This window comes from Brassica napus, chromosome C3, assembly GCF_020379485.1.
Source record: "Brassica napus cultivar Da-Ae chromosome C3, Da-Ae, whole genome shotgun sequence".
Taxonomy (NCBI): Eukaryota; Viridiplantae; Streptophyta; class Magnoliopsida; order Brassicales; family Brassicaceae; genus Brassica; species Brassica napus.
In genome coordinates this window covers 1,500,146-1,524,430 of record NC_063446.1, presented here as the reverse complement: position 1 = coordinate 1,524,430, position 24,285 = coordinate 1,500,146, and the positions used below count along the sequence as shown (strand labels likewise).

Genomic DNA, 24,285 nt, shown 5'->3' with positions numbered 1-24,285 from the left:
TAGATGTTGCAGCTTAGACTACTATATATACCCACTCATGCCAAACGATTTAATATCACATCTAACCCAAAACATATAATACAATGACCACTCTAGTTATATTCCTCCAGCTTCTTTTCATCATCCCATTAGCATTGGGGTTAAACCACCCAACATGTGACCTAACCAACACTCAAGACCAAGGCTCTACTCTAAAAATCTTCCACATAGACAGCCCTTGCTCGCCCTTCAAATCCTCCTCCCCACTCTCATGGGAAGCGCGTGTACTAAAGACACTGGCTCAAGACCAGGCCCGTCTACAGTACTTGACCAGCCTCGTCGCCGGGAGATCTGTGGTTCCCGTCGCCTCAGGGCGTCAAATGCTGCAGAGCGCAACGTACATTGTCAAGGCTAAGATCGGAACTCCGGCTCAGACTCTACTCCTGGCCATGGACACGAGTAGTGACGTGGCTTGGTTACCTTGCTCTGGCTGCGTTGGCTGTCCTTCAACCACCGCCTTTTCTCCAGCCAAATCCACCACTTATAAGAACGTCAGTTGCAGCGCTCCCCAGTGTAAGCAGGTATAATAATTTCGTACTTACACACCTGACACCAACAGTTATAATAAATATGCTCCATGGAATGTTTTTGACTACAACTTTATTCTTCACACTTGCGTAGCTTCATTGATAATCATCATCGACTTTAACATTTTTGGCTCATGTATGCATATACTATAATGTAGTCGCATTTTAATATTAGCAACCTGAATTTGTTTTCGTTTTTAAGATCTGATCATGAGAATATTCCCCAATTAAAAAATTGTATTCAAACTAATGTTTTCAAGGGAGTATATCACTTTATCAGATCTAGATTGTATTTGATGAATTATACGTATATATAATATTATTTTTGTGAAAAAGTTTTTCACAGAGTGGGGTCCCATGTGGTTAATAATTGATTATTCCACCCCCACTTCAAAATAATCATTCACGGGACTACAGAACACACTGCACAACTCAGTCCGACACACTTCACTAACTCACGTGAACATTTGTCTTGCAGGTACCCAACCCCACGTGCGGATCAAGCGCGTGCTCTTTCAACCTCACCTATGGAAGCTCTTCCATCGCCGCTAACCTCTCTCAGGACACGATCCGCCTCGCCGCCGATCCGATCGAAGCCTTCACCTTTGGATGCGTCAACAAGGTCGCCGGTGGAGGAACAATCCCTCCGCCACAAGGATTGTTGGGCCTAGGACGAGGCCCATTATCACTCATGACGCAAGCTCAGTCACTTTACCAATCCACCTTCTCGTACTGTTTACCGAGTTTCAGGTCCCTCGCCTTCTCTGGTTCGCTGAGACTCGGTCCCACTTCTCAGCCCCTGCGATTGAAGTACACGCCCCTCCTGAGAAACCCGAGAAGGTCCTCATTGTATTACGTCAACCTCCTTGCGATACGTGTTGGTAATAAAGTCGTCGATTTACCTCAGGAAGCTATTGCTTTTAATCCCACCACCGGCGCTGGAACAATCTTTGACTCCGGTACGAAATTTTTTTTTTTGTAAACCTGTTTAATATCGGTTAGATTTTAATGTTCTACTTTCTGTTTGATTTAATTACAATTTCGGTTTAGTTTTTGTACCGGTTTATCGACTCTATGTAGTTCACCTAAAATCAATGTTATTAACCGACTATGTGATATTATGATGCGCAGGGACTGTGTACACGCGGTTGGCTAAGTCGGTTTACGAGGCGGTGAGGGACGAGTTCAGGAGGCGCGTGAAGCCACGTAACGCTGTGGTGACGTCACTCGGAGGTTTTGATACGTGCTACTCGGGGCAAGTCACGGTACCGGCGATAACATTTATGTTCAAGGGAGTGAACATGACGATGCCCGCGGATAACCTGATGTTACACAGCACCGCCGGAAGCACGTCGTGCCTAGCCATTGCCATGGCGCCGGAAAACGTAAACTCAGTGGTGAACGTGATCGCAAGCATGCAGCAGCAGAACCACCGTGTCTTGATCGATGTTCCCAATGGACGGATCGGGTTGGCACGTGAAGTATGCTCTTAAAAAGTTGAATGAGACAGTATAATTATTTAAGTGCAGAGACTTGTTTGTTTGTTTTTGTGTTTTTCAGTTTTGTCCTTCACGTTCTGTTTGCTTGCACTACTATTCATTTCTGTTATTAGAGGGCGGTGGCGTATAGCATTTGTCCTATCAAGTCGTTTCTTATGTGGTTTTAACTCTGGAGATTCGGGTCAAAACTAATAGAATAAAATATTATACCTAAGGACTATATGTGTTGGTGGTGGTCATTACTAATGCACTATAATAATTTTAAAATCATAACATTAGACCATTCAAACTATAGTACATGCAATTAAGCTTAACATTATGTAACATACAACACATAAACTTGGTTAGAAATTGCTAGCTGCATTTTTTTCAAAACGCTAATCAGTTTAAGCATGCATGCATGTCAGTTACGTTCATTACAACGGCGACGTTTAGCATATATGGCTGTAAACTTACACGCGTAGCCTGATTGAAAAGCCCACCACACAAGACAACACATCATCGTCTCTTCAGTCTTTTCCTCCTCACATATTGGTCTGAAAAATAATAATTAAAAAGCAAACTAATCGCGGACCGCCACGTGTTGGTAGAACCTGCAAACAAAACAGTGCAAAAACTCAACCAAAATCGGTTCTTATTTCATTACTTTTGTGATCGGTTTTTATGGTTTTTGTGAGACCCCCAGGTTAAGAAACCCCTAATAACCCGGAATAAAAATGGTTTTATATTACTTTAAAAACTCTAACCTAAGAAACATGCGATAAACATGCTCTTATATATACGTAAAAGTCTTGCGTCTTCTTCATTTTACCACCAAACACTACACAACTTTCAATTTAAGAAGACCCACATCTTTGTAAATACAAGAAGTCTCAAAGAAATAAAAAGAGTGCAGCTGAATGTTTCTGGATACATATCTCTTTGATTATACTTGATAAACACGAAGGAGAAAAATCAGGTTGTGCATAAAGACAAAACGTAGAAGGATATGGTTTAGAGTAATTAATAATCAAAGAGATATCAGATATGTATCATTCCCCATTAAAGTAGGTCTAAAGTCACTCACTTGTCTTTAGCTGTCAACTTATACAATAGATAAAGCATAAGATATAAAGAAAGCAACGTAGTTACGTAGGCTCCACTTTCTTAGTGCATCAACGCATCCAATACCAATGTCGATAAATAAACTGTTCAATGTCGACACAATTGTCTTTCGAGAATACAGATAAAATGACACATCACTCTTATTATAAAGTGTAAAAATGGAGTGGGCCAAACTTATATCCAACGTGCGTAAAAAAATCTGACATAGCTCTCTTCTCTTCACAACACATCTCTTCATGCATTCACGTTATTATTATATAAACAGCAAACTTACATACGAAAATATATCAAACAGAACACAAAAGATTCAAAAAACAAAAAAACAAACACGTTACAATGGCGACCTCAAGCATCAAGAGTGTTCCAATAATGGCGATCCCAAGTTTATCCATTTGCCACAAGCACGAGCTCCTCAAGGAAGAAGGCAAAAGCCGAGACCCGAAGCGCCAAGAAGAAGAAGAAGAAGGGCTAAGCTACGAGTTCTTAGAGATGTTGGACTCTCTTCCTAAGGAGAGAGGTTGGAGAACTCGTCATCTTTACCTGTTCCAAGGCTTTTGGTGCCAAGCCAAGGAGATTCATGCCATCATGTCCTTCCAGAAACATTTCAAGCCTCTTCCAAAAGATGTTATCCTTGCTACCATACCAAAATCCGGTACAACATGGTTAAAAGCTCTAACGTTTACCCTCCTTAACCGACACCGGTTTGATCCGGTTTCTGACCACCCTCTCCTCACATCAAACCCTCATGACCTCGTACCTTTCTTGGAGTACAAGCTTTACGCCAACGGAGAAGTTCCTGATCTCTCCAGTCTAGCTAGTCCAAGAACATTCGCAACACACGTCCCTTTCGGTTCTCTCAAGGGCTCAATCGAGGAACCGGGAGTGAAGGTTGTGTACTTGTGTCGGAACCCGTTCGACACGTTCATCTCCTCGTGGCATTTCAGCAACAGCATAAAGTCGGAGTCGGTGAGTCCAGTCTCGTTGGAAGAAGGGTTTGATCTGTATTGCAGGGGAGTGATCGGGTTCGGACCGTTTTGGGAACACATGCTGGGGTACTGGAGAGAGAGCTTGAAGAGACCAGAGAAAGTCTTGTTCTTAAAGTACGAAGATCTGAAAGAAGATATTGAGACTAACTTGAAGAAGCTTGCAAGTTTCTTGGGGGTTTCTTTCACGGAAGAAGAGGAAGGAAAGGGTGTTGTAAAGGCGGTAGCGGATCTGTGTAGCTTCGAGAGTCTAAAGAAGTTGGAGGTGAACAAGTCGAACAAATCGATCAAAAACTTTGAGAATAGGTACTTGTTTAGGAAAGGAGAGGTTAGTGACTGGAGAAACTATTTGTCGCCTGTACAAGTGGAGAGATTGTCAGCCTTGGTGGATGATAAGTTAGGTGGGTACTCTGGTCTCACTTTCAGGTACTGCTAAATAAAATAAGAGGCCAAGTGTTCATGTTTGTTTCAATATATATCAGTGTGATTTGCAATAATGTTTTCATTTGTTTGTATGTGTTATATAGTTCATGTGTGTGTGTATGTGACTGAATGTATTGATAAATATGTATGAATATATGTCTATGTAAAATACACCAAAAAATATTTGATATGCATTAAATTTCATCTCATCTTTGGTGGATGCATGTTCCTCATGTTGGATTCCATCTTGTTGAATGTGAGGTTGGCGACGGCTCTGTCTATTGAGTTTGTTTCCAGTGCAGTCTTCTGATTTCTATACCAACTGAAAAAAAAATGGATGATGACAAGTCCGTTTTTAAGAATATAAATGAAGAAAAGTTATCGCTAACCTGGTTCTGTCCTCAAGGAACTCTGATTCAGACTTGTGATGTGAGTTCTTGGCAAGGCGGTAAAAGGTATCTCGGAAGCATTTGCGGGTATCATCAGTCAACTATGTAACAAAGTAAAAATTCAAGTTTGTTGTTACAAGACTTATAATGAGATGTCAGAAAATCCCCAACCAAGATTGTAGGCAAAGATCAAGATCATCACACTCACTTTTTCTGTAGCCCTATGTAGAGGACAAAGATGTTGAATTTTCATTCTATTTTGGCAATTTTCCTAAATTCTATAATAAGATTTAAGCTCTAAAATTGGTTCTCAATTAGGAAAATATAAGAATGGGCCTTTAGATTTTATTAAATTGGTCGGTTTAATATATAAAGTGAATGAGAAGATATAGGAAGCCTATTAATGTATTAAAGTGCGGCGAGAGATTAAAAGACGAGAGAATAGAAGAAGTAGGGCAGAGTTCCCCAGGGAAATCGAGTTACTAATGACGACGCAATCAGCAAGTACGATCGAAAAAGTGGTCGTTCATCCACTCGTCTTGCGCAATATCGTTGACAATCACAACCGCATCGCTAAGGACTCGGGAAAGCGTGTTGTCGGTGTTCTTCTCGGCAGTATCTCCCGTGGCATCGTTGGTGTCACCAACAGCTACGCAGGTTCGCCTTTATCTCCCTATCGTCGTTGGTGTTTTATGCGTATTAGGGTTTTAGCGAGATGTATGTATGACAGCAATTTAGGTTCATAGACACACTCCTCATCAACTCTTGCTCAAAATTAAGGCGAACCTGCGTAGCTGTTGCTGTCATTCATATGACAGCAATTTAGGTTCATAGACAACCTCCTCGTATACTCGAGAGTAACCTCATCGAAAAAACTGCGCCTACTATCAGTTGGGTTCATAAACTGAAACATAGGCTCAAACTCAGGGTTCATAGACACACTCCTCATCAACTCTTGCTCAAAATGCATCCCACAACTAGCCGCAATCTGCGCTGTGAGGTAAACAATATCAAGCTCCTTGCGCGTGATCCCGAGAGGTTCTTGAAGAACAATTTTTGCAGGAGATTGGTTTGAATTCTTTTCCACCTGTTGCAAATCGTTCTTCCTTGACCTGGACATTTTTTTGCTCTGTTAACATTAATACAAAATCAGATTCTTCACTTAACTTGATTATTAGATTAAAGGTATATATATTAAGCAGAGGTTTTAAGATCAAATCGGAAAAATCATTAATATGTTCATTGGAGAAGACGGGAATACTCAGACAAGAAGAGAAAAATGAGATATAAGAAACACCGTGACCTCGAAGGAACAGCTGTGCTGGGGATAATTAAGCGCCGTGAACACGAAGAAAACGAATAGCTTCGAAACCCTAGGCTAAGTATTTATACGAACGAAACTCTTATATCAATTGGGCTTCTAGTCCAGTCCAGAATGACATCCACTAAGAAAATAAGTTAATATCATTAAAATAAAAAGGGAGATTACAATGGAGTTAAACCTAAAAAGTAAACATTAGTTAAATACCTGTAAAATACTCTAATTTTCGAGTCCGGATCGGGTTCAAGTATTTAGGATTTAAAAAGTACATGAAATATCCAAACTCCATCATATTTAGTCGTTTGTTATATATATCTAAAATTTTACAAAATAACTTAAATTAAACTATTAATAATTAAAATAAAGCTTTATACTAGGAACTCTCACACACTTTGCTGGAAATGAATATTAAAAAAGTGGAGTTCAATTAGGCAAGAGACCTAGAAACACTCTCATGATGATGAAGGCCCTGTTCGTTTGTACATCTGAAATATGCATCCAGATGGTCCATCTATATGTCTTATCTAGATGTTCCATCTAGGTGTTGTTCGTTTCTTCATTTCGTCCATACATCCAGATGAATCATCTGAATGCAACTATGTTCGTTTGCTTTTCATTTTTTAACTTCCATCTGCATCCAAGTGGACTTGTTAATAAAATGACTAAAATATAATTTTTTACGTTTCGGCGGAAAAATAACATTTTTTACCGTTTTGGCGGAATATATTTTTGCGGTTTTTGAGGAAAAATATGTTTTTGGCGAAAAAGTGTATTTTCGTGGTTTCGGCGGAAAATACGTTTTTATGGGTTTGGCGGAAAAATACGTTTTTGCGGTTTGGACGAGAAAAGTGTATTTTTGCGGTTTTGGCGGGAAAATTGTTTTTGGCGAGAAAATTTTTTCACAATTTTGACGGGAAAGATTTTTTTTCGTGATTTTGGCGGGAAAAACTTTTTCACGATTTTGGTGGGAAAATTGTGTTTTCCGGTTTTGGCGGGAAATTGTGTTTTTCTCGTTTTGGCGGGAAAATGCGTTTTTCTGGTTTTGGCGGGAAAATTCCATTTTCCGGTTTTTGCGGGAAAATTGTGTGTTTCCAGTTTTGGCGGGAAAATTATGTTTTTCTGATTTTGGCGGGAAAATGCGTTTTTCCGGCTTTGGCGGGAAAATTCTGTTTTCCGGCTTTGGCGGGAAAATTCTGTTTTTTTGGCTTTGGCGGGAAAATTCTATTTTTTTGGTTTTGGCGGGAAAATTGTGTTTTCCGGTTTTGGCGGGAAAATTGTGTGTTTTCCGGTTTTGGCGGGAAATTGTGTTTTTCTGGTTTTGGCGGGAAAATGCATTTTCCGGTTTTGGCGGGAAAATTGGGTTTTCCGGTTTTGGCGGGAAAATTGTGTTTTTCTGGTTTTGGCGGGAAAATGCATTTTTCCGGTTTTGGCGGGAAAATTGTGTTTTCCGGTTTTGGCGGGAAAATTGTGTTTTCCGGTTTTGGCGAAAAAATTCCATTTTCCGGTTTTGGTGGGAAATTGTGTTTTCCGGTTTTGGCGGAAAATTGTGTTTTTCTGGTTTTGGCGGGAAAATTGCATTTTTCCGGTTTTGGTGAGAAAATGCTTTTTGCGGTTTTGGCCGGAAAATGCTTTTTCGAGTTTTGGCGGGAATATGCATTTTTTGGGTTTTGGTGGAAAAATGCGTTTTTTGGGGTTTGGCGGAAAAATGCGTTTTTTCGGTTTTGATGGGAAAATGCGTTTTTTCTGTTTTGGTCGAAAAGTGCGATTTTACTGGTTTGACCGAAAAATGTGTTTTTATGGAAATGTGCGTTTTACATTTTTTTTTGCTGAAAAACGCATCTTGCGGTTTTAGCGGGAATGTGTGTTTTTCAGTTTTTGCGAGAAAATGTATTTTTTTTATTATATCGGAAAAATGTATATGCAAGAAAATAGAATTTACGGTTTGAAAATAATATTTTGATTTTAAAAAGTCATTTTTGTCATTAATCATTTTGGACTGAACTAGATGCATCTGCATCCAGATGCACCATCAAGACTCACCTTCATTTGGGTGATAATTTGAGATGAGTTTTTAAGAATTCAGCTGGGTGATCCATCTGGATGTAGCATTATAATGCACAAAACGAACATCGATTTACATCTTCACCAAGATGGATCACCTGGGTGAGCAAACGAACAGGGCCAAAGTCTTAAGATCGCTTTAGGGGAAGCACAAAATAGACTTTGACCGTCGACCAACAACCAGGCAGACACCAAAACTAAGATGATGGCTTTAGAGAGAAGATGTATTTTTGAAAATGAAAGGCGTTTAAGAAATATTATAAAATAACCTTTGATAACTGATTGGTTGCAAAGTTCTTACTAGGAATCTTCTTCTTTTTTACAAATTGTTTAAACTTTTTTTTTTGTAAACTATAAAGGATTAAACCCGGATCTATTAAAGACACAAACCTAACTTCCGGGTGGGAGGTGCAACCCATGGATAGACCCTTTCCCGGGTATTCAAATGGGCCGAAAAACAGTAGTCCATATCCGTGTAGGATGACCAAGAAAATGTGACTTAGTTTCGCATGAAAGGTGGATCGAACCTGAAATGTGGTGACATCTCAACTTGTATAAACTTTTCAAGGAGAAAAAAAATGGAAAAAGAAAAGTATACTTTGTAAAGGTTGATTTATAACATACAATAGAAAAGAAATTGATAAGAAAAAAAAGAAGAAGAATTAATAAACTTGCATTACGTATAGGAGATATGCGGTGCTCACTCGGGTCGTTGCATGATGTTACTTTAGTGTTATGTATTTAACACTTTCTGTTTGATTTGTTTTTTTCTCAATATCGTACAATAATATAAACATTTAACTGGATTTAGGAGTCTGCCGGCTTCACCAGGTTCAGAAGTCGATTACTTTTGGGAGTCTGGACAAGACCGTCTACGTAATGTTAAGTCTGTCTCGAAACAGTATCAGAGCCACCATGCTTCTTCAAACGAGAATCAGTAGTGGGACGGAGCTGAAAAAGTGACGCAGTGTCCGATTAGACCAGGCAAGTATTATATTTATAGTGGGACGTAATGTCAACTCCAGAGATCATCAAACGCTGTGACGATGAGTTAACTACACTTGTTCTGGTGATTATGAGATCTTGGTAAGGATCCAGTGTCTTGAGTAAGGCTTTATCAGGCATTGAAGCGAGATCTTTGTTGGTTAGCCGTTAAGCAATAATGTGACGTCTCGTGACTTCATATAGCAACGGAGAGGCAGATGACAGTGAGACCAGACTCGGTGTAGCTAGAATGGTTATTCAGGTCAAGTTCTTGTGTTGATCTGCGATGATCCTGTTGAGAACAGAGTGTAATCCGATTGCAAATGGCACAAACCCGTTTGAACTTAGCAGCTGAACGATCCGAATGCAATCTATCTTAACCGGGACAGCTGCCTCTAATTCTTCTAGAATTGTTTTGTTTGAGTATGATCCTTGTGAGTTTGCAGAGGTGAGAATGGTCCAAGAAGTCCGTGAACTAACCAATGAGTCTCCAAGGAACATGTCCGGATGTGAGATCAGGACATGATTCACCTCTGCGGTTCTTGATTATTTATCGACGGTGGAGATTTGAAGGCTTCACGAGGAGAGTTCCTTCATAGGAAGCCTTAGAGGGAGCGTGTGATACTGAAGAAGCTGTTTCAGAAACAGAGGAGGAAGAGATGGCGTATTGAACAAGGAAGAGTCGTCAATGGCAAAGAGGGTTACAAAGAAGAAACGTGGAGGAGAGTGGGGATTTGGACAAGAAGAAATGCCTGCATGGAAGTATGCAAGTCAAGAAAGTGAACAGAGCAACGACCATTTACAAAGCAGAATCGGGGAATGAACCAACCTGGTGTGGCTTAAACACATGGCCAAGTGGACTAGTTAACTCGTGTGAAAGCCATAGCTTTTGGAGATGGTTTGCTGATAATGATACTGCTCCATCTTTAGTTAAAATTAAAATAACGAGAACCTAGAAACAAAATGATGATAGCACAATAACGAAGTCAAAATATCATACTTTCCAGTCACACATCTTGATGAAAGTATTGATGGGATACCTTCAGAGGCTCTTTCTTTGTCAATGAAATGACACAAGATGAGTGAAACGGAGAACCTGGAATCATAGAGGACGACCATATACCATATTATTGTTCAACAAACAATCAACGTCAACAAACAATCCAACTGAATCGTTGTTCAACGGCCAGTCAACGTCACACACTGCCATGTCATCAGCTTCCTACTGCTTCATACTCCAGCTCATAACTCAACCTTGGTACTTATCAATACTCCGACAAGCTTCTGAAGCGCCGCAGCTCTATCCGCATGAAGTTGTGAAGGGAAAAATTACTGCAATCTGTCAGCTATGGAGAAATCAACAACGTCAGCTGACCCTGCGTCTCCATCTATGCCATATAGAAAAGGATTACTGCAGGAAATCATCACCAGTGGCCAACTTCATAAGTTGTACTCTGCTTCTTCGTATAACAGACCATGTATAGTCTAACTTGTCCTCCTCATGTGTGTAATCTCTGAAAGTATTCTGCCCTTGTTGAAACTGCTCAAATACCCACTGTATCTCATTGTTTGCAACAACCTCTCTGTTATTGGCTAGCAATGAACCTCTGTCTCTGTCCAGCTTGAACTTGTGTGACTCATATTTGTACAACGACAATATGAATCATGTCTGAATCACTGAATGAGGCATTCCATGTGAACCCAAATCTCTATTCATGGTACTGGTCTTGTACTTGAACCACTAATTCTTACACATCTTGCGGTTCTTGAGATGCTGCACCACTAATTTCATACATTTCTGTAGAAAAACCCCAGTCTATCAGCAGATAATCAGATTTGCTCCACCTCCAAGTGAATGTTTTGCTCCCGTTCCGGAAATGGAGAAACGCACACAAAGACGTCACACCAACAACAGAGAGCAACCGCTCAATCTTAGGCTCTGAAATGTGCTGCTCTTCATCTTAAACCTCTCTTGAAATATCTGATCATTGTTAGTCAGAATCACCAATTCTGATCGTTTGAATGCTTCTATTTGCATCAGACTCGCCTACTCAAGTTGCTGCAGAATACATAGTGACACTGTGTCCCATGTTCAAATGTTGAGGAACACTTGTCTGGCCTCATTTCACTTGTCTGGCCTCATTTCACCAACTGTGTATGCTGCGAGGAACTTGCTGCAGTATCTTGTTTTTCCAGCAATGCCACACAGAAAAAAACGGACTCTCCTTGCCACATTGCCCAAGTGAGAACAAAAGAAGATTCGTGAACAGGCTGTCCAATCTCGCTTGTACACATAACCTCTGTTTAAAATTGAACAACCAAGGCATAGAAATATTCTCTTCCACCTGATCTATGTCTACACTGTCTCCACACAGCCCGTACGCAACTATTGCAGTTGTGATACGCGAGACAACCTTCTCTCCACAACTGCGCAAACCCCTCATGCCAATGAAGTACGATTGCTTCCTAGTCACAGCCTCATCATGCTCTACATCAGAATTATGACTCTCAGCGTCAGTTTTCTCAGGAAACCAGAGCTTGTTTTGCGTTGCTGCCTTGGTATCAACAGTTTTCACCATGACCTCTTCTTGAACTTTACTATCCAGCCTTGTTGGTACTTTTGCTTCTTCTTCTTGCATTGTACTCTTTTTCAAACTCTGTGTGTGTGTGTTTGCTTCTGCTTTACACTTATTTGTACCAAGTCCTCTGTCTTAGACCCTGTTAGAACATACAGTGCTTCATCTTGATGCTATTTTGTCCTGCAACTGAAGTTCCAGACTCTAATTATTTCATCACCAAGAATTTAAACATCCAAGAAACTCCTCTTCTTCCTGTGATTTAGCTTTTGCCTTCTCATACGCATTCTATCGAACATCTTGCATGCAATGTTCTTGTCATAAACATATTCACACTCATCAGTTTCTACATCATCAATAGTGTCTCTTAATTGACTATTTGACTTGATGATTTTGTTGAAGAACTCTGTTTCCTGTAACAACAAAACAAAAAAAAAAACAACTTTTTTATGTTTTTAGTGAAATTGTTATTTATATTTCTCAAGCTTTCTGGATTTTCTTTGTTTGTATTATTCTATTACAACATGGAGTCAGCAGAAAGCCACACAAATCTAGTTCGTTTCAGTGTATTTTAACAGTGTTTGTCCCACATAAATGCATTTTTATATAAAGTTTCATACTTTACATGAAAAGAAATTCAAGATTTTCATAACTGCAATCATCAGTCCAAAGTAATAACATGATCAATGGACTCTTTTCAGGTCGCAGCATCGATGCTGAAGCAAACAGATTTTATTACCAAATTACCCAAACCTTCCTTCTAAGCTCATCTGCTTGCTTCACAGTGTCACACTACATGTAAGTCTCTTCTGTCCCCAACTCTTGAATCAAAATCAGAGAGAAGAAGAACTAATCATAACTTGTGAAAATACGAATCAGGCTGATACCGAGACAGATGAAGTCTATGCACAAATGACTCTTCAACCTGTGAATAAGGTCTGAATCTTTACTCTCCATCATTTTAGCTTTATGGTATCAAGAACTTCAAAGCTGATTTCTTTGCCTTGATCATCTAAAAATGTGTATCAGTACGATAGAGAAGCATTGCTAGCATCTGATATGGGTCTGATTCTGAAGCTAAACAGACAACCTACTGAGTTTTTCTCTAAGACACTTACAGCGAGTGACACAAGCACTCACGGTGGGTTCTCTGTACCACGCCGTGCAGCTGAGAAAATCTTCCCTCCTCTTGTACGTCTCTGACCAAAAAAGCTACTCTTAAAAATTGTTTTCGTCTCTTATGCTTCTACTGAAGTTCTAAGGATATTCTTGAAACAGGATTTCTCCATGCAACTAGCTTAAAGTCTCTCAATGTGTAGCGTGGTGTTGCAGAGTTTGGTTTTCTTGTGATTGTGAAAGAGTTTATTTTTTTTAATAACCTTTGAATAAGAGACTTGCAATGAACCAGACAAATTTTTCCGGTAAATGTCTTAAATTCACTTTTTCAACAAGTATTAAAAAATGATTAAGAGTCTCTAAGTGTCTCATAGGGATAATGATGTTCTTATGATGATAAATACTCCTTCCGTTTCTGAAATTAAGATTTTTTTCTTGTTCCACAAAGATAGATTTTCTATATTGTTAAGGTACTTTTTTATAGTTTTGATGAACATTAATTGAGAATATTTGAATTGATTAAATTTTATTGGTGGAAAGTTATTGGAAAATATATAATAAAATAAAAAATAAATTAAATTATAAACATTTATTAAATTTTTAATAAACGTGCATGTTTTAGAAAATCTTACTTTAGGAAAATATACAGGCTAACGCAAGTTTTACGCAATTAAATGGTAGTGTACGGTTTTAGTTATTACTTTTGCTGACTAGGCCACATGTTAAACAAGTTCCGGTGATATCTTTAAAATATCCCACTTTTAAATTTAAAATAAAGTATTTTGATTGCTTACCGACGGTGCGTGTGAACTCATGGATCAATCTCCGGTCTGGTTCAGTTGATTGGAATGCTAAACCGGAAGAGACATTTGAGTCCATAAAGGGACCGAGCCTTCAAAAGTAAAGCTCAAAACAGAATTATGCACTGGAGTCAGCAATTTGAAAACGAGCCCTGAAATGTTTAGAGGTCCAACCTTTGAGTTAGTTTATAAGTGAAAAACAGAGGATAACTCGATAAGTCTTCGTCTGGCTTCTTCTCCGTTCTTAAAAACAGAGCATTTTATGAACATTTATTGGGTCCGGTTCTGATCACTCGATTTGTGTAACAGTGAAGAAACAGCTCTGCTGCGGTAAGTGCCGTGACCTTAAAGAAAACTGAAAACTTCGAAACCCTAAACCATCAAAAAAAACCTAGGCTAGTATTTATATATGGAAACACTTTATCATTTGGGCTTCTATTTTCCGGTCCATAAATATCATATTTAGCCATACTTTGTTAAAAAGAAATGTACGTTTTATACAAAAAAAAAGGATTTGGAAGAGATAAAGTAAAACAAAAAAAAAACCTAAAATGCTCTAACATTTCTGTACCAATCAAAACTTTATTCACTTTATTCACATAACAAAAAGTTTAGCTCTATCATTTTTATGAACAGTTAATGGGATAGATTCAATGTCACTCGATTTGTTTAACACTTAAAAAAAACAATCACCAATAATGGTTTCGATCTGTTCATGTGGTGTCCTACTCAACGTTGCTAGACGATCAATCATATACATTCTAAAAACGTGCTAAATTTTATCAATGATTCATTTTTATTCATCATTCCGAATAGAACGTCATACAGATGTCCTTATACATGATTTATTTTGATGGTAAGTTTAGATAAAGATCGGTTGCTTGAATCTTCACGTTGCAACTCGGAAGAGGTGCATCACATAGGCACTTGTTGTGTAAATATGCATAAACATCAAATCTCTGAAGGTCACCTCCCTGGGGGATGCGTCCACACAGTCTGTTATAGCTAACGTTGAAAGTCTGAAGATCAAGTTGGGTCCATTGATCCGGGATACTCCCTGTGAGGCTGTTGTGATTCAAGTCCAAGAAATTAACTGTCTTAGCGACCTTAACCTTGGAGATATCGAACTGGAACATGTTTCTAGATAAGTCGATGTGCCATGTCGTCTTTTTGGCTCCAAACAACATCGACGCATCACCTTCAAGCTTGTTCCGGGAAAGATCAATGGTGTTAAAGTCAACGTTGCCTAGTGATTTTGGTATAGAACCGGACAGCTGGTTGTGCGATAGGTAAATCCCATATGCTGCTCTTTTAAATGATCCAAATGACTCTGGTATGGGACCTAATTGTATATTTTGATATATGAGATTTTTAGAATTACAGCTTGTTAATAAAAGACTAATAGAGACAAAGAGAATGAGTGATTACCTGTAAGCTTGTTCCTGCTTAGTTCAAGAAAATCTAGTTTAGGTAACAAAGAGAGAGAACCGGGTATGGAGCCAGAGAGTTTATTGAAAGAAAGGTTTATGTACTCTAGGTTCTTGAGCTGGCTCAGAAATTCAGGAACCGGGCCGGTCAGGCTGTTCCAGCTGAGCCAGAGGGATTTGAGATACTTGAGCTTGGCGATGGTGGGTGGGATTTCACCGGTGAGGTTAGGGAGTTTGCGGAGTGTGAGGTATTGTAGATACGGTAAGTCACCGACTTCAGGAGGGATCTGAGCGGAGACGTCGTCGTCTGAAATGTCTAGAGAGGTGACGCGGTTTGCGTTGCCGCACTCAACGGAGACCCAGGTGCAGCAGTCGTCCTTGGGGTCCCAGGAGATGATGGTGTAAGGGTTGTTCATGGCTTTCTTGATCTTGAGGAGGGTGTTTTTGTCATCTTTGTGACAGAGGTCTTTGGATAAAGATGTGGTGAAGAGGAGAGCGAACAAGAGCAAGAGCAGTGTCGTTGTCTTACCCATAGTGTGTTGTTGTGTTTGTGTTTGTGTTTGTGTTTGTGTTTAAATTGAAAATTGTGATGATATATATAGGCTAACGTAGTATAGTAATTATAACGAGAGTAACGCAGTGAGTGGGAAACATGGTAGGGTATGGTTTTAGTTAGACCACGTGATAAACAAGTTCCGGTGGTCCTTTTTAAACATAATTGTACACTGAAATTGTATTCAATAGTAAACTTTCTTTGCCATGAACCATGTTTTCTGCATCCCTATAATAAATCAAATTTGTTCAACTCGACAGAAACATTTTCCCGTTAATGTATTTGTTCTGTATCGATCAAATACATTTTTGAAAATGTTTTATCGAATGAAATATGATTCATTTATTTATCTATCATTCCAAATGGAATATGCAGATTTATACATGATTTATTTTGATGGTAAATAACACATACAAAGTCTGGTCACTACTTACTAACCTCTTCCTTTGCCGACTCACTACTTCCTTGGATTATGTCTTTCTAGACTATCAATCAAATTCATGCTCGTAAGGAAAAATGTATGCGAGAATCGTTGCTATAGTTTTACATTATAAAGAAAAGATTCCCATGTAGATATATTCTCCCATATCTTGGGTAGAAAATAAAATAAAATTTATACTCTAATCAACCTATAAAATTTATATTCAATGGTCTTTTTTTTTTTTGATCAAATATTCAATGGTCTTTAAGTCTTATCTGTATCCCAAACCCAATCAACCTTTAGTTTTGAAAAACACATATTTATTTTGAATGGGCATTGAGTAATAGATAGAAGCAAGATTGTATCAAGTAATTATCATGTCAGCAAGCGTCTTCGGACTGTAGGTTGTATTTGATCGATACAGAACAAATAAAATGCCAGCATCCACAGTCCCATTAGGATGATTGTATAATTATCATGCCAGCATCCATAGTCCCAAAGCAAAAAAATAGTTAAAATCACAAAGACTTATAACCAACACGGCAATAGCGGTGAATACAATTTCGTGAATACAGTCATCATGAAGAAATGTCATAATTAATACCACAAAGGAAAACTCGATTAATTAACTTCTTCCCAAAATTCATAATTAATAAAGTGTTTTAGTTATGTCATCTGGGATTGCGTACTCGGCTTCGGCTTTTTCACGCTTCGGATAGGGCATGGCTTCGACGGTCAGCGTGAAACCTCCTCCGAGGTCGGTTCCATTCAGTTGGACAGCTCGTTGTAGGGAGCCTAGCCCATACAGGTGGACGAGGACAGAGCTGTAGATATACAGCAAGCAAAGAGAGCATTAAAAAGGTGTTTTACACAAAGAGTAATAGAGAGAAGTTTCTTGTTCTGCAGAACAAGGTTGTAACCTGACTCGGTAGGTGATTTCCGTGATTTCACCACACGCAGCGAAGTGCTTCCACAAAACACTCTCGAGATCTTCTTGAGGAAGAGAAGGGTCATATCCAGTTACGGATATGATTTCGCTCCTACAAGAAAAAAAGATATTTATGAGATTAACACTAAGAATCAAATTAATAGAAGTCAAGAATAGAAATTACCTGTTCTTTTGGAAGTCTGCCACGAACTTGGCAGCTCGACCTGATGTAGCTCAACTGCTGAGAGAGTCAGCTTCCTTCCTCCAACTTGGCTACCGTTGAGAAGTAAAGCTTTCTCTTTGGCACCTTCTCCTAGAAGGATAACAAGGCAAGACCTGCAGTGGAGTACTATCATCAATTTATTCATCAGTTAAATGTTATTGCAAAAGAAACACAAATAAATAAAGAAACAAAACTACCTGATGAGTTTTGACACCGGATCTACCCTGATCTCAATGTTCTTCACTTCTCCACACGTTTCAAAGAGATCTTTCAAGGCCCTTAAGAGCACAAGGCGATCAGAGGAAGTGTTGAATCCCTCAACCCTGATCTTAGTCCTGCAAGAGAATCAATTGCAAACCCCATTAGCACAAAAATAATTGTCCGAAACAAAAATAACAAAAGTCAGAAATCAATCTACCTGCTCGCACAGGTATCCATCCATGCCTTCATGTGATGGACTAAATTCTCCGTGCTGTGTGGACAAGAACAACAACAAAGCATCTTAGTTACACAAATATAAAACACACAGAAACAAAGCTATCAAATCTCAAACAGAGCAATCAACATCAACGTAACTAAAATGATATGATAGGAGGACAAGATCAACGTATCTCAAACGCACACACAAAACAACCAATATTTTAAATGTGTAAATAAAAATATGCCATTATGTGAAAATAACTTATATGTTTTCTAAAACCCTTAATAAGAGTTTGTAAAATATTTTTTTCTTTTTTTAGTCCTAACAATTTTTTTTTTATTTTAAAATTCTGACAAAAGAGAATTTTAAAAGCTTATATTCAAAATCAATCCTACAACTATAATAAAATACTTTATTATTTTATATTTTTTATTAAATTAAAACATCAAAAGAAAACCTGTTGCAATGCACATACTCATATCTAGTTCTTAAATAATCCTTATACTTTCAGAAACATATCTCTTAAATGAATATAAATCTAGTTGGAAAGGAAACTGATTTTCTTAATATAATTTACTAAATAATAATAAAATTATACTAATATATTATATGTTTTCCAAGATTACATTCTTAAGTTAGCCTTATACTTTCAGAAACGAATGTATTTTCAGTGGATCAGTAAAGTTTTACTGGTGGAAATGGTTGGTTGCTTAATCCTCATTAGTTTGCATATTGGTTTATATTTCCTCAGCTTGTGGTTTGTGTATAAGATATGGTCATATATCTATTTGCTATTGAGTCGGGGTAGATTGATCAATTTGTTACATCATATGTTATCTCATGGCTCTATGCTGGGTATCAGAGTTTCAAATCCGTAATTGTTTCAATCAAATGGCCAACCATAGTGGTTGCTAGCCGATGGATCTAATAGATTTTGAAACTGTGCAGCAAATTCATCAAATAAAATTTATTCATTTTTATTAATCATTCCGAATATAACATACAGATGTCCTTATACATGATTTATTCTGATGGTAAATTTAGATAAAGATCGGTTGCTTGAATCTCCACGTTGCAACTCTGAAGAGGTGCACCACACAAGCACTTGTTGTGTAAATATGCATAAGCATCAAATATCTGAAGGTCCCCTCCCTGGGGTATTCGTCCACAAAGTCGGTTATAGCTTACATTGAAAGACTGAAGAGTAAGCTCGGTCCATTGAACCGGGATACCCCCTGTGATCCTATTGTGATTCAAGTCTAAGTTATGAACTGTTGTAGCCACTTTAACCTTGGAAATATCAAACTGGAGCTTGTTTCTTGATAAATCAACGGACCATGACGTCTTTTTGGCTCCAAACATCATCGAAGCATCACCTTCAAGCTTGTTACGGGAGAAATCGATCCGGTGAAAATCGAGGTTGCCTAGTGATTTTGGTATCGAACCGGATAGCTGGTTGTGCGATAGAAAAAGCTCAGGAGGTACCACTCCTTTAAACGCTCCAAATGACTCTGGTATTGAACCTAACAAGAATTTTAAAGTATAGGTTAGATTAATAATGACTAATAGACAAAATATGCGACAATAAACATTTTAAAATTAATCTTAACAATTTTTTTTTAAATAATATGAGGCCATGCAATATATGTATTGAACCTAACAATTAGTGTAAATTATAGGTTAGATTAATAATGACTAATAGCCAAGATATGAGACCGTACAAATTTTTTTAATTAATCTTAACAAATTTTAAAAAAAAATATGGGGCCATGCAATCTATGTATAATATCACTTAAATTTTTTAAAGACCAAGGCGAATGTTTTATCTAAGCTCAGAACCGGCCCTACCAATATAGACAAAGAGAGTGAGTGATCACCTGTAAGCTTATTCCTGCTTAGTTCAAGAATCCCGAGTTTAGGTAACAAAGAGAGAGAACCGGGTATGGAACCTGAGAGGTCATTGAAGGAAAGGTTAATGTACTCTAGATCTTTGAGCTGACTCAAAAATTCAGGAACCGGACCGGTCAGGTGGGTCCAGCTGAGCCAAAGAAAACGAAGATACTTGAGCTTGGCGATAGTAGGTTGGATTTCACCGGTGAGGTTAGGGAGTTTGCGGAATATGAGGGTTTGTAGATACGGTAAGTCGCCGACTTCAGGAGGGATCTGAGCGGAGACGTCGTCGTTTGATATGTCTAGGGAGATGACTCGGTGATCAACAGTTGCGTCGCCGCACTCAACCGAGACCCAGGTGCAGCAGTCGTCTTTGGGGTCCCAGGAGATGATGGTGTAAGGGTTGTTAAGGGACTTCTTGATCTTGAGGAGGGTGTTTTCGTCATCTTTGTGACAGAGATCTTTTGACAAAGTGGTAGTGAGGAGGAGAGCCAACAAGGAAAAGAGAAATGTAGTCGTTATCTTATCCATGGTGTGTTTGCGTTCTAATGAAAACTCTGATGATTTATAGGCTAATGCTATGAATGTGAGCATGGTAGTAGTAGGGTAATGCATGGCGACGATGTAATACTTTATTAGTTATTTTTGCTGACCATACCACGTGGTAACCAAATTGCCGTGCTGATTTTGAATAATGCTCACGTCTAAACTAACAAATAAAGCATTTCTGTTTGTTTGTCTTTCAATAATTCAATTCCCATGAACTCATGTGGTTTTATTTGAGAAAGTTAGTGGGCCTTCAGAAGTAAAGCCCAAATGAGAGTTATCAATCCCCGAGATGTTGAATTATAGGTCTTCCAATTTTGTACTAGTTTACACACCAAATAATTGTCAGAAGAAGTAGAACCTAACCAATTGATAACTTTTTTTTGATAAAGAACCAATATAAGAACTTATTCCACACCCACCTTTCTCTTCCTTTTGTGATAATATGCATGTTTCTTTCTCAGTGCTGCAAAGTTTTCTGAATGTATATAAAGATCAAAGTCTAACCAAGAATCAGGTTCCCCATTTAATAAAACGAAAAAAGAAGGAATCAGCTTCCCTATAAAAGAAGAAGCTGAAAAACAGAGAGAAAAAGATTAATCTTTATCGAATTTGCTTTTTTCATTCGATTCCTCTTTTTTAAATAAAATTGTTTCTTTTTGTTCCTTATTTACTCCCTCTCTTTGTTGATTTGTTATTCTTTTTTATCAAACCAAATTTTGATTACGCAACAATCTTGAATTCTTGGTTCCGTTTCTTATGGTACAGTCAAACAGAGAGTTTTCTTGCAACTTCTTCAACATCTTTCTTAAGGTGCTACTTCTTATACTAATCTTCTTTACATAATTTTTTACATACATACATTTTGGATGTGGTTCATAAATCTTTTATATTATTTTCTGTTCTTCAAATACTGTTGGTCGTATAAAATTAGCTCTGTTTCTTTGTTCAATCTTACACTATAGATTATCTTCTCATTGATTTTGTTTTAAAAAAATTAAAGATATTTTTCAGATTTTAAAACTATGTTTTTGGACTAATTATTCAGTATACATGATTAAATATATTCTGTATTTTTCCTGCAAACATTTGAATGAGTTCGTGGAAACAGAACTAACTTTGCGTCCAGAATCTTATCAGTTTTGTTGTTTCAGATTAAAAGATAATTACTAAATACTAATTACTTAGGGTTTTGAATCAGTTCTGAGAAGATACATTAGTTTCTTAAGCTCCAACTAATCATTTTTCTGCAACTTTGTTATTATGATATTGTGCTTATTTATGCAAAATTCTGTAAATTAGGTAACCTAAAACCATGGCAAAAGATGGAGCTAAGAGCCAAGAAGATTACAAGCTCAAAGACATGAAACCTGACCTAGGAGAGAAATGGCCACACGGAGGACAACGTGGAGGAAGTGGATGGATAAGCAGCGAGCGAGTAGCAAGCACATACGACCTCGTCGAACAAATGTTTTATCTCTACGTCCGTGTGGTCAAAGCCAAAGACCTTCCTCCAAACCCTGTCACAAGCAACTGCGACCCTTACGTGGAAGTCAAGATAGGAAACTACAAAGGAAAGACAAAGCACTTCGAGAAAAGAACAAACCCTGAGTGGAACCAAGTTTTCGCCTTCTCGAAAGACAAGATCCAGTCCTCTACCGTTGAAGTGTTTGTGCGCGACAAGGAGATGGTTACAAGAGATGATTACATAGGGAAAGTTGTGTTTGATATGCATGAGATTCCTACAAGAGTTCCTCCTGATAGTCCACTTGCGCCTCAATGGTATAGACTAGAAGCTCGCCGCGGAGAAGCCAAGAAGAGAGGAGAGGTTATGGTGGCGGTTTGGCTTGGGACGCAAGCTGATGAAGCGTTTCCTGATGCTTGGCATTCAGATGCTTCCTCTGTTCAAGGAGAAGGTGTGCAAAGCGTTAGGGCTAAGGTTTATGTATCTCCAAAACTGTGGTATCTCCGGGTTAATGTGATTGAGGCACAAGATGTTGAGCCTAGTGATAGGAGCCAGCCGCCTCAAGCTTTTGTTAAGGTTCAAGTTGGGAACCAGATTCTGAAGACAAAGTTATGTCCTAACAAGACAACGAACCCTATGTGGAATGAAGATCTTGTCTTTGTAGCTGCTGAGCCGTTTGAAGAACAGTTCTTCTTGACGGTGGAGAACAAGGTTTCATCAGCTAAAGATGAAGTCATGGGGAGGCTGATCTCACCGTTGAATGCGTTTGAGAAAAGGTTAGACCACAGAGCTGTTCACTCCAAATGGTACAATCTTGAGAAATTTGGGTTTGGTGCTTTGGAAGGAGACAAGAGACACGAGCTCAAGTTTTCTAGCCGCATTCACCTACGAGTTTGTCTCGAAGGAGGGTACCATGTAATGGACGAATCAACACTTTACATCAGTGACGTGAAACCCACGGCAAGGCAGCTATGGAAGAAACCTATAGGTATCCTTGAAGTAGGTATCTTGAGTGCTCAAGGGCTTTCACCGATGAAGACTAAAGACGGTAAAGCGACGACAGATCCTTACTGTGTTGCTAAGTACGGACAAAAATGGGTCAGGACAAGAACCATCATCGACAGCTTTAGCCCTAAGTGGAATGAGCAGTACATGTGGGAAGTATATGATCCTTGTACTGTCATTACACTGGGAGTGTTTGATAACTGTCATCTTGGTGGGAGTGAGAAGTCCAACAATGGAGCTAAAGTTGATGCAAGAATAGGGAAAGTAAGGATCAGATTATCAAACCTAGAGGCTGACAGAATCTACACTCACTCTTACCCTTTACTTGTGCTGCAAACAAAAGGGTTAAAGAAGATGGGAGAGGTTCAGTTAGCTGTGAGGTTCACTTGTCTTTCTATGGCTCATATGATGTATCTTTATGGCCATCCTCTCCTTCCGAAGATGCATTATCTCCACCCCTTCACTGTGAACCAGCTAGACAGTCTTAGATACCAAGCAATGAGCATTGTCGCGGCGCGGTTAGCAAGAGCAGAGCCTCCTCTGAGGAAAGAGATAGTAGAGTACATGCTTGATGTTGATTCACACATGTGGAGCATGAGGAGAAGCAAAGCTAACTTCTTCAGGATAGTCTCTGTGTTCTCAAGCTTGATTGCTATGAGCAAATGGCTTGGAGACGTCTGCTACTGGAAGAATCCTCTGACGACTATACTGTTCCATGTTCTCTTCTTTATACTGATTTGTTATCCAGAGCTGATACTCCCAACAGCTTTCCTCTACATGTTCTTGATAGGTCTCTGGAGTTTCAGGTTCAGGCCGCGTCACCCTCCTCACATGGACACAAAGATCTCTTGGGCTGAAGCTGCTACCGCAGATGAGCTAGACGAGGAGTTTGATACTTTTCCGACGTCAAAGGGACAAGATGTTGTGAAGATGAGGTATGATAGGTTGAGAAGCGTTGCGGGTCGGATCCAGATGGTTGTTGGAGATATTGCAACGCAAGGGGAGAGGTTTCAAGCGTTGTTGAGTTGGAGAGATCCTCGTGCGACTTGCTTGTTTGTGATTACGTGTCTTGTTGCTGCGATGGTGTTGTATGTGACGCCTTTTAAGATCGTGGCTCTTGCGGCTGGGATGTATTGGATGAGACATCCTAAGTTTAGGAGTAAGATGCCTTCTGCACCAAGTAATTTCTTTAGGAAGTTGCCTTCTAAAGCAGATATGATGCTTTAAATAGTGCCAACTTTTGTATGACTCGAGGTCTTCTCTGTTCGGAACTTGTGTTTTTTGTTGTTGTTGTTCTTGTGAGTGTGTGTACTCTATTTATTATCGGGACCTTTATTATTTACTGCTTAGTTTATTACTATGGCATTTTGGATTTCTCGCATTGTATTCAATACTTGTATTCAGACTTTTGGCTCCTTTTATCAAAAAGATTTGATGTGAAAACTTATTATATTTTTGGTATTATCCTTCAATGTGTTGTTAAGCTTGGTCTAAAACCAGTCTAAAACCAAATTTAGTAGGACTTTGACCCCAAATTTATTGGGCTTAAGACCATGTTTATCCCATAAAACTCTTAATGAGTTT

At 38.7% G+C, this 24,285-nt stretch overlaps 6 protein-coding genes and 1 pseudogene across 6 annotated transcripts; 3 read left to right on the top strand and 4 right to left on the bottom strand.

Moving 5' to 3' along the window:
• The first annotated feature begins 46 nt into the window (after positions 1 to 46).
• Positions 47 to 2,279, top strand: LOC106412178 (aspartyl protease AED3-like). Its single transcript, XM_013853075.3, has 3 exons — positions 47 to 560; positions 1,045 to 1,525; positions 1,698 to 2,279. The coding sequence occupies exons 1-3, from the start codon at positions 84 to 86 to the stop codon at positions 2,057 to 2,059; spliced, it is 1,320 nt and encodes a 439-aa protein (XP_013708529.1). The 5' UTR covers positions 47 to 83; the 3' UTR covers positions 2,060 to 2,279.
• A 1,164-nt stretch (positions 2,280 to 3,443) lies between these two features.
• On the top strand, positions 3,444 to 4,786 carry LOC106426322 (cytosolic sulfotransferase 15-like). The gene has a single exon (XM_013867051.3). It carries the CDS (start codon positions 3,506 to 3,508, stop codon positions 4,586 to 4,588), a length of 1,083 nt encoding a protein of 360 aa, XP_013722505.1. The 5' UTR covers positions 3,444 to 3,505; the 3' UTR covers positions 4,589 to 4,786.
• A 3,597-nt stretch (positions 4,787 to 8,383) lies between these two features.
• Positions 8,384 to 10,101, bottom strand: LOC106426335 (annotated as a pseudogene).
• A 4,498-nt stretch (positions 10,102 to 14,599) lies between these two features.
• LOC106426297 (polygalacturonase inhibitor 2-like) lies at positions 14,600 to 15,788 on the bottom strand. Its single transcript, NM_001316135.1, has 2 exons — positions 15,251 to 15,788; positions 14,600 to 15,164 (listed from the first exon to the last, which is right to left on the bottom strand). Exons 1-2 carry the CDS (start codon positions 15,780 to 15,782, stop codon positions 14,668 to 14,670), a joined length of 1,029 nt encoding a protein of 342 aa, NP_001303064.1. The 5' UTR covers positions 15,783 to 15,788; the 3' UTR covers positions 14,600 to 14,667.
• A 1,084-nt stretch (positions 15,789 to 16,872) lies between these two features.
• LOC106426336 (nucleolin 2-like) lies at positions 16,873 to 17,812 on the bottom strand. The gene is made up of 5 exons (XM_048751711.1): positions 17,793 to 17,812; positions 17,572 to 17,709; positions 17,359 to 17,487; positions 17,144 to 17,263; positions 16,873 to 17,047 (listed from the first exon to the last, which is right to left on the bottom strand). The coding sequence occupies exons 1-5, from the start codon at positions 17,810 to 17,812 to the stop codon at positions 16,873 to 16,875; spliced, it is 582 nt and encodes a 193-aa protein (XP_048607668.1).
• Positions 17,813 to 18,747: 935 nt separating this feature from the next.
• On the bottom strand, positions 18,748 to 20,389 carry LOC125584046 (polygalacturonase inhibitor 2-like). Its single transcript, XM_048751835.1, has 2 exons — positions 19,673 to 20,389; positions 18,748 to 19,318 (listed from the first exon to the last, which is right to left on the bottom strand). Exons 1-2 carry the CDS (start codon positions 20,298 to 20,300, stop codon positions 18,819 to 18,821), a joined length of 1,128 nt encoding a protein of 375 aa, XP_048607792.1. The 5' UTR covers positions 20,301 to 20,389; the 3' UTR covers positions 18,748 to 18,818.
• A 428-nt stretch (positions 20,390 to 20,817) lies between these two features.
• LOC106426383 (FT-interacting protein 1) lies at positions 20,818 to 24,144 on the top strand. The gene is made up of 2 exons (XM_013867101.3): positions 20,818 to 21,044; positions 21,534 to 24,144. The coding sequence occupies exon 2, from the start codon at positions 21,547 to 21,549 to the stop codon at positions 23,926 to 23,928; it is 2,382 nt and encodes a 793-aa protein (XP_013722555.1). The 5' UTR covers positions 20,818 to 21,044; positions 21,534 to 21,546; the 3' UTR covers positions 23,929 to 24,144.
• The last annotated feature ends 141 nt before the right edge of the window (positions 24,145 to 24,285 follow it).

Bases quoted from the DNA above. Each gene is read 5' to 3' on its own strand.
- LOC106412178 (XM_013853075.3), top strand. From the start codon at position 84: ATGACCACTCTAGTTATATTCCTCCAGCTTCTTTTCATCATCCCATTA. The intron at 561-1,044 runs GTATAATAATTT...TTTGTCTTGCAG, and splicing joins GCGCTCCCCAGTGTAAGCAG to GTACCCAACCCCACGTGCGG. The intron at 1,526-1,697 runs GTACGAAATTTT...TATGATGCGCAG, and splicing joins TGGAACAATCTTTGACTCCG to GGACTGTGTACACGCGGTTG.
- LOC106426322 (XM_013867051.3), top strand. From the start codon at position 3,506: ATGGCGACCTCAAGCATCAAGAGTGTTCCAATAATGGCGATCCCAAGT.
- LOC106426297 (NM_001316135.1), bottom strand. From the start codon at position 15,782: ATGGGTAAGACAACGACACTGCTCTTGCTCTTGTTCGCTCTCCTCTTC. The intron at 15,165-15,250 runs GTAATCACTCAT...ATATACAATTAG, and splicing joins AAGCAGGAACAAGCTTACAG to GTCCCATACCAGAGTCATTT.
- LOC106426336 (XM_048751711.1), bottom strand. From the start codon at position 17,812: ATGGATACCTGTGCGAGCAG. The intron at 17,488-17,571 runs GTAGTTTTGTTT...ACTCCACTGCAG, and splicing joins CCGGTGTCAAAACTCATCAG to GTCTTGCCTTGTTATCCTTC. The intron at 17,264-17,358 runs GTGGCAGACTTC...TTTTTCTTGTAG, and splicing joins CAGGTCGAGCTGCCAAGTTC to GAGCGAAATCATATCCGTAA.
- LOC125584046 (XM_048751835.1), bottom strand. From the start codon at position 20,300: ATGCATTACCCTACTACTACCATGCTCACATTCATAGCATTAGCCTAT. The intron at 19,319-19,672 runs GTGATCACTCAC...AATTCTTGTTAG, and splicing joins AAGCAGGAATAAGCTTACAG to GTTCAATACCAGAGTCATTT.
- LOC106426383 (XM_013867101.3), top strand. From the start codon at position 21,547: ATGGCAAAAGATGGAGCTAAGAGCCAAGAAGATTACAAGCTCAAAGAC.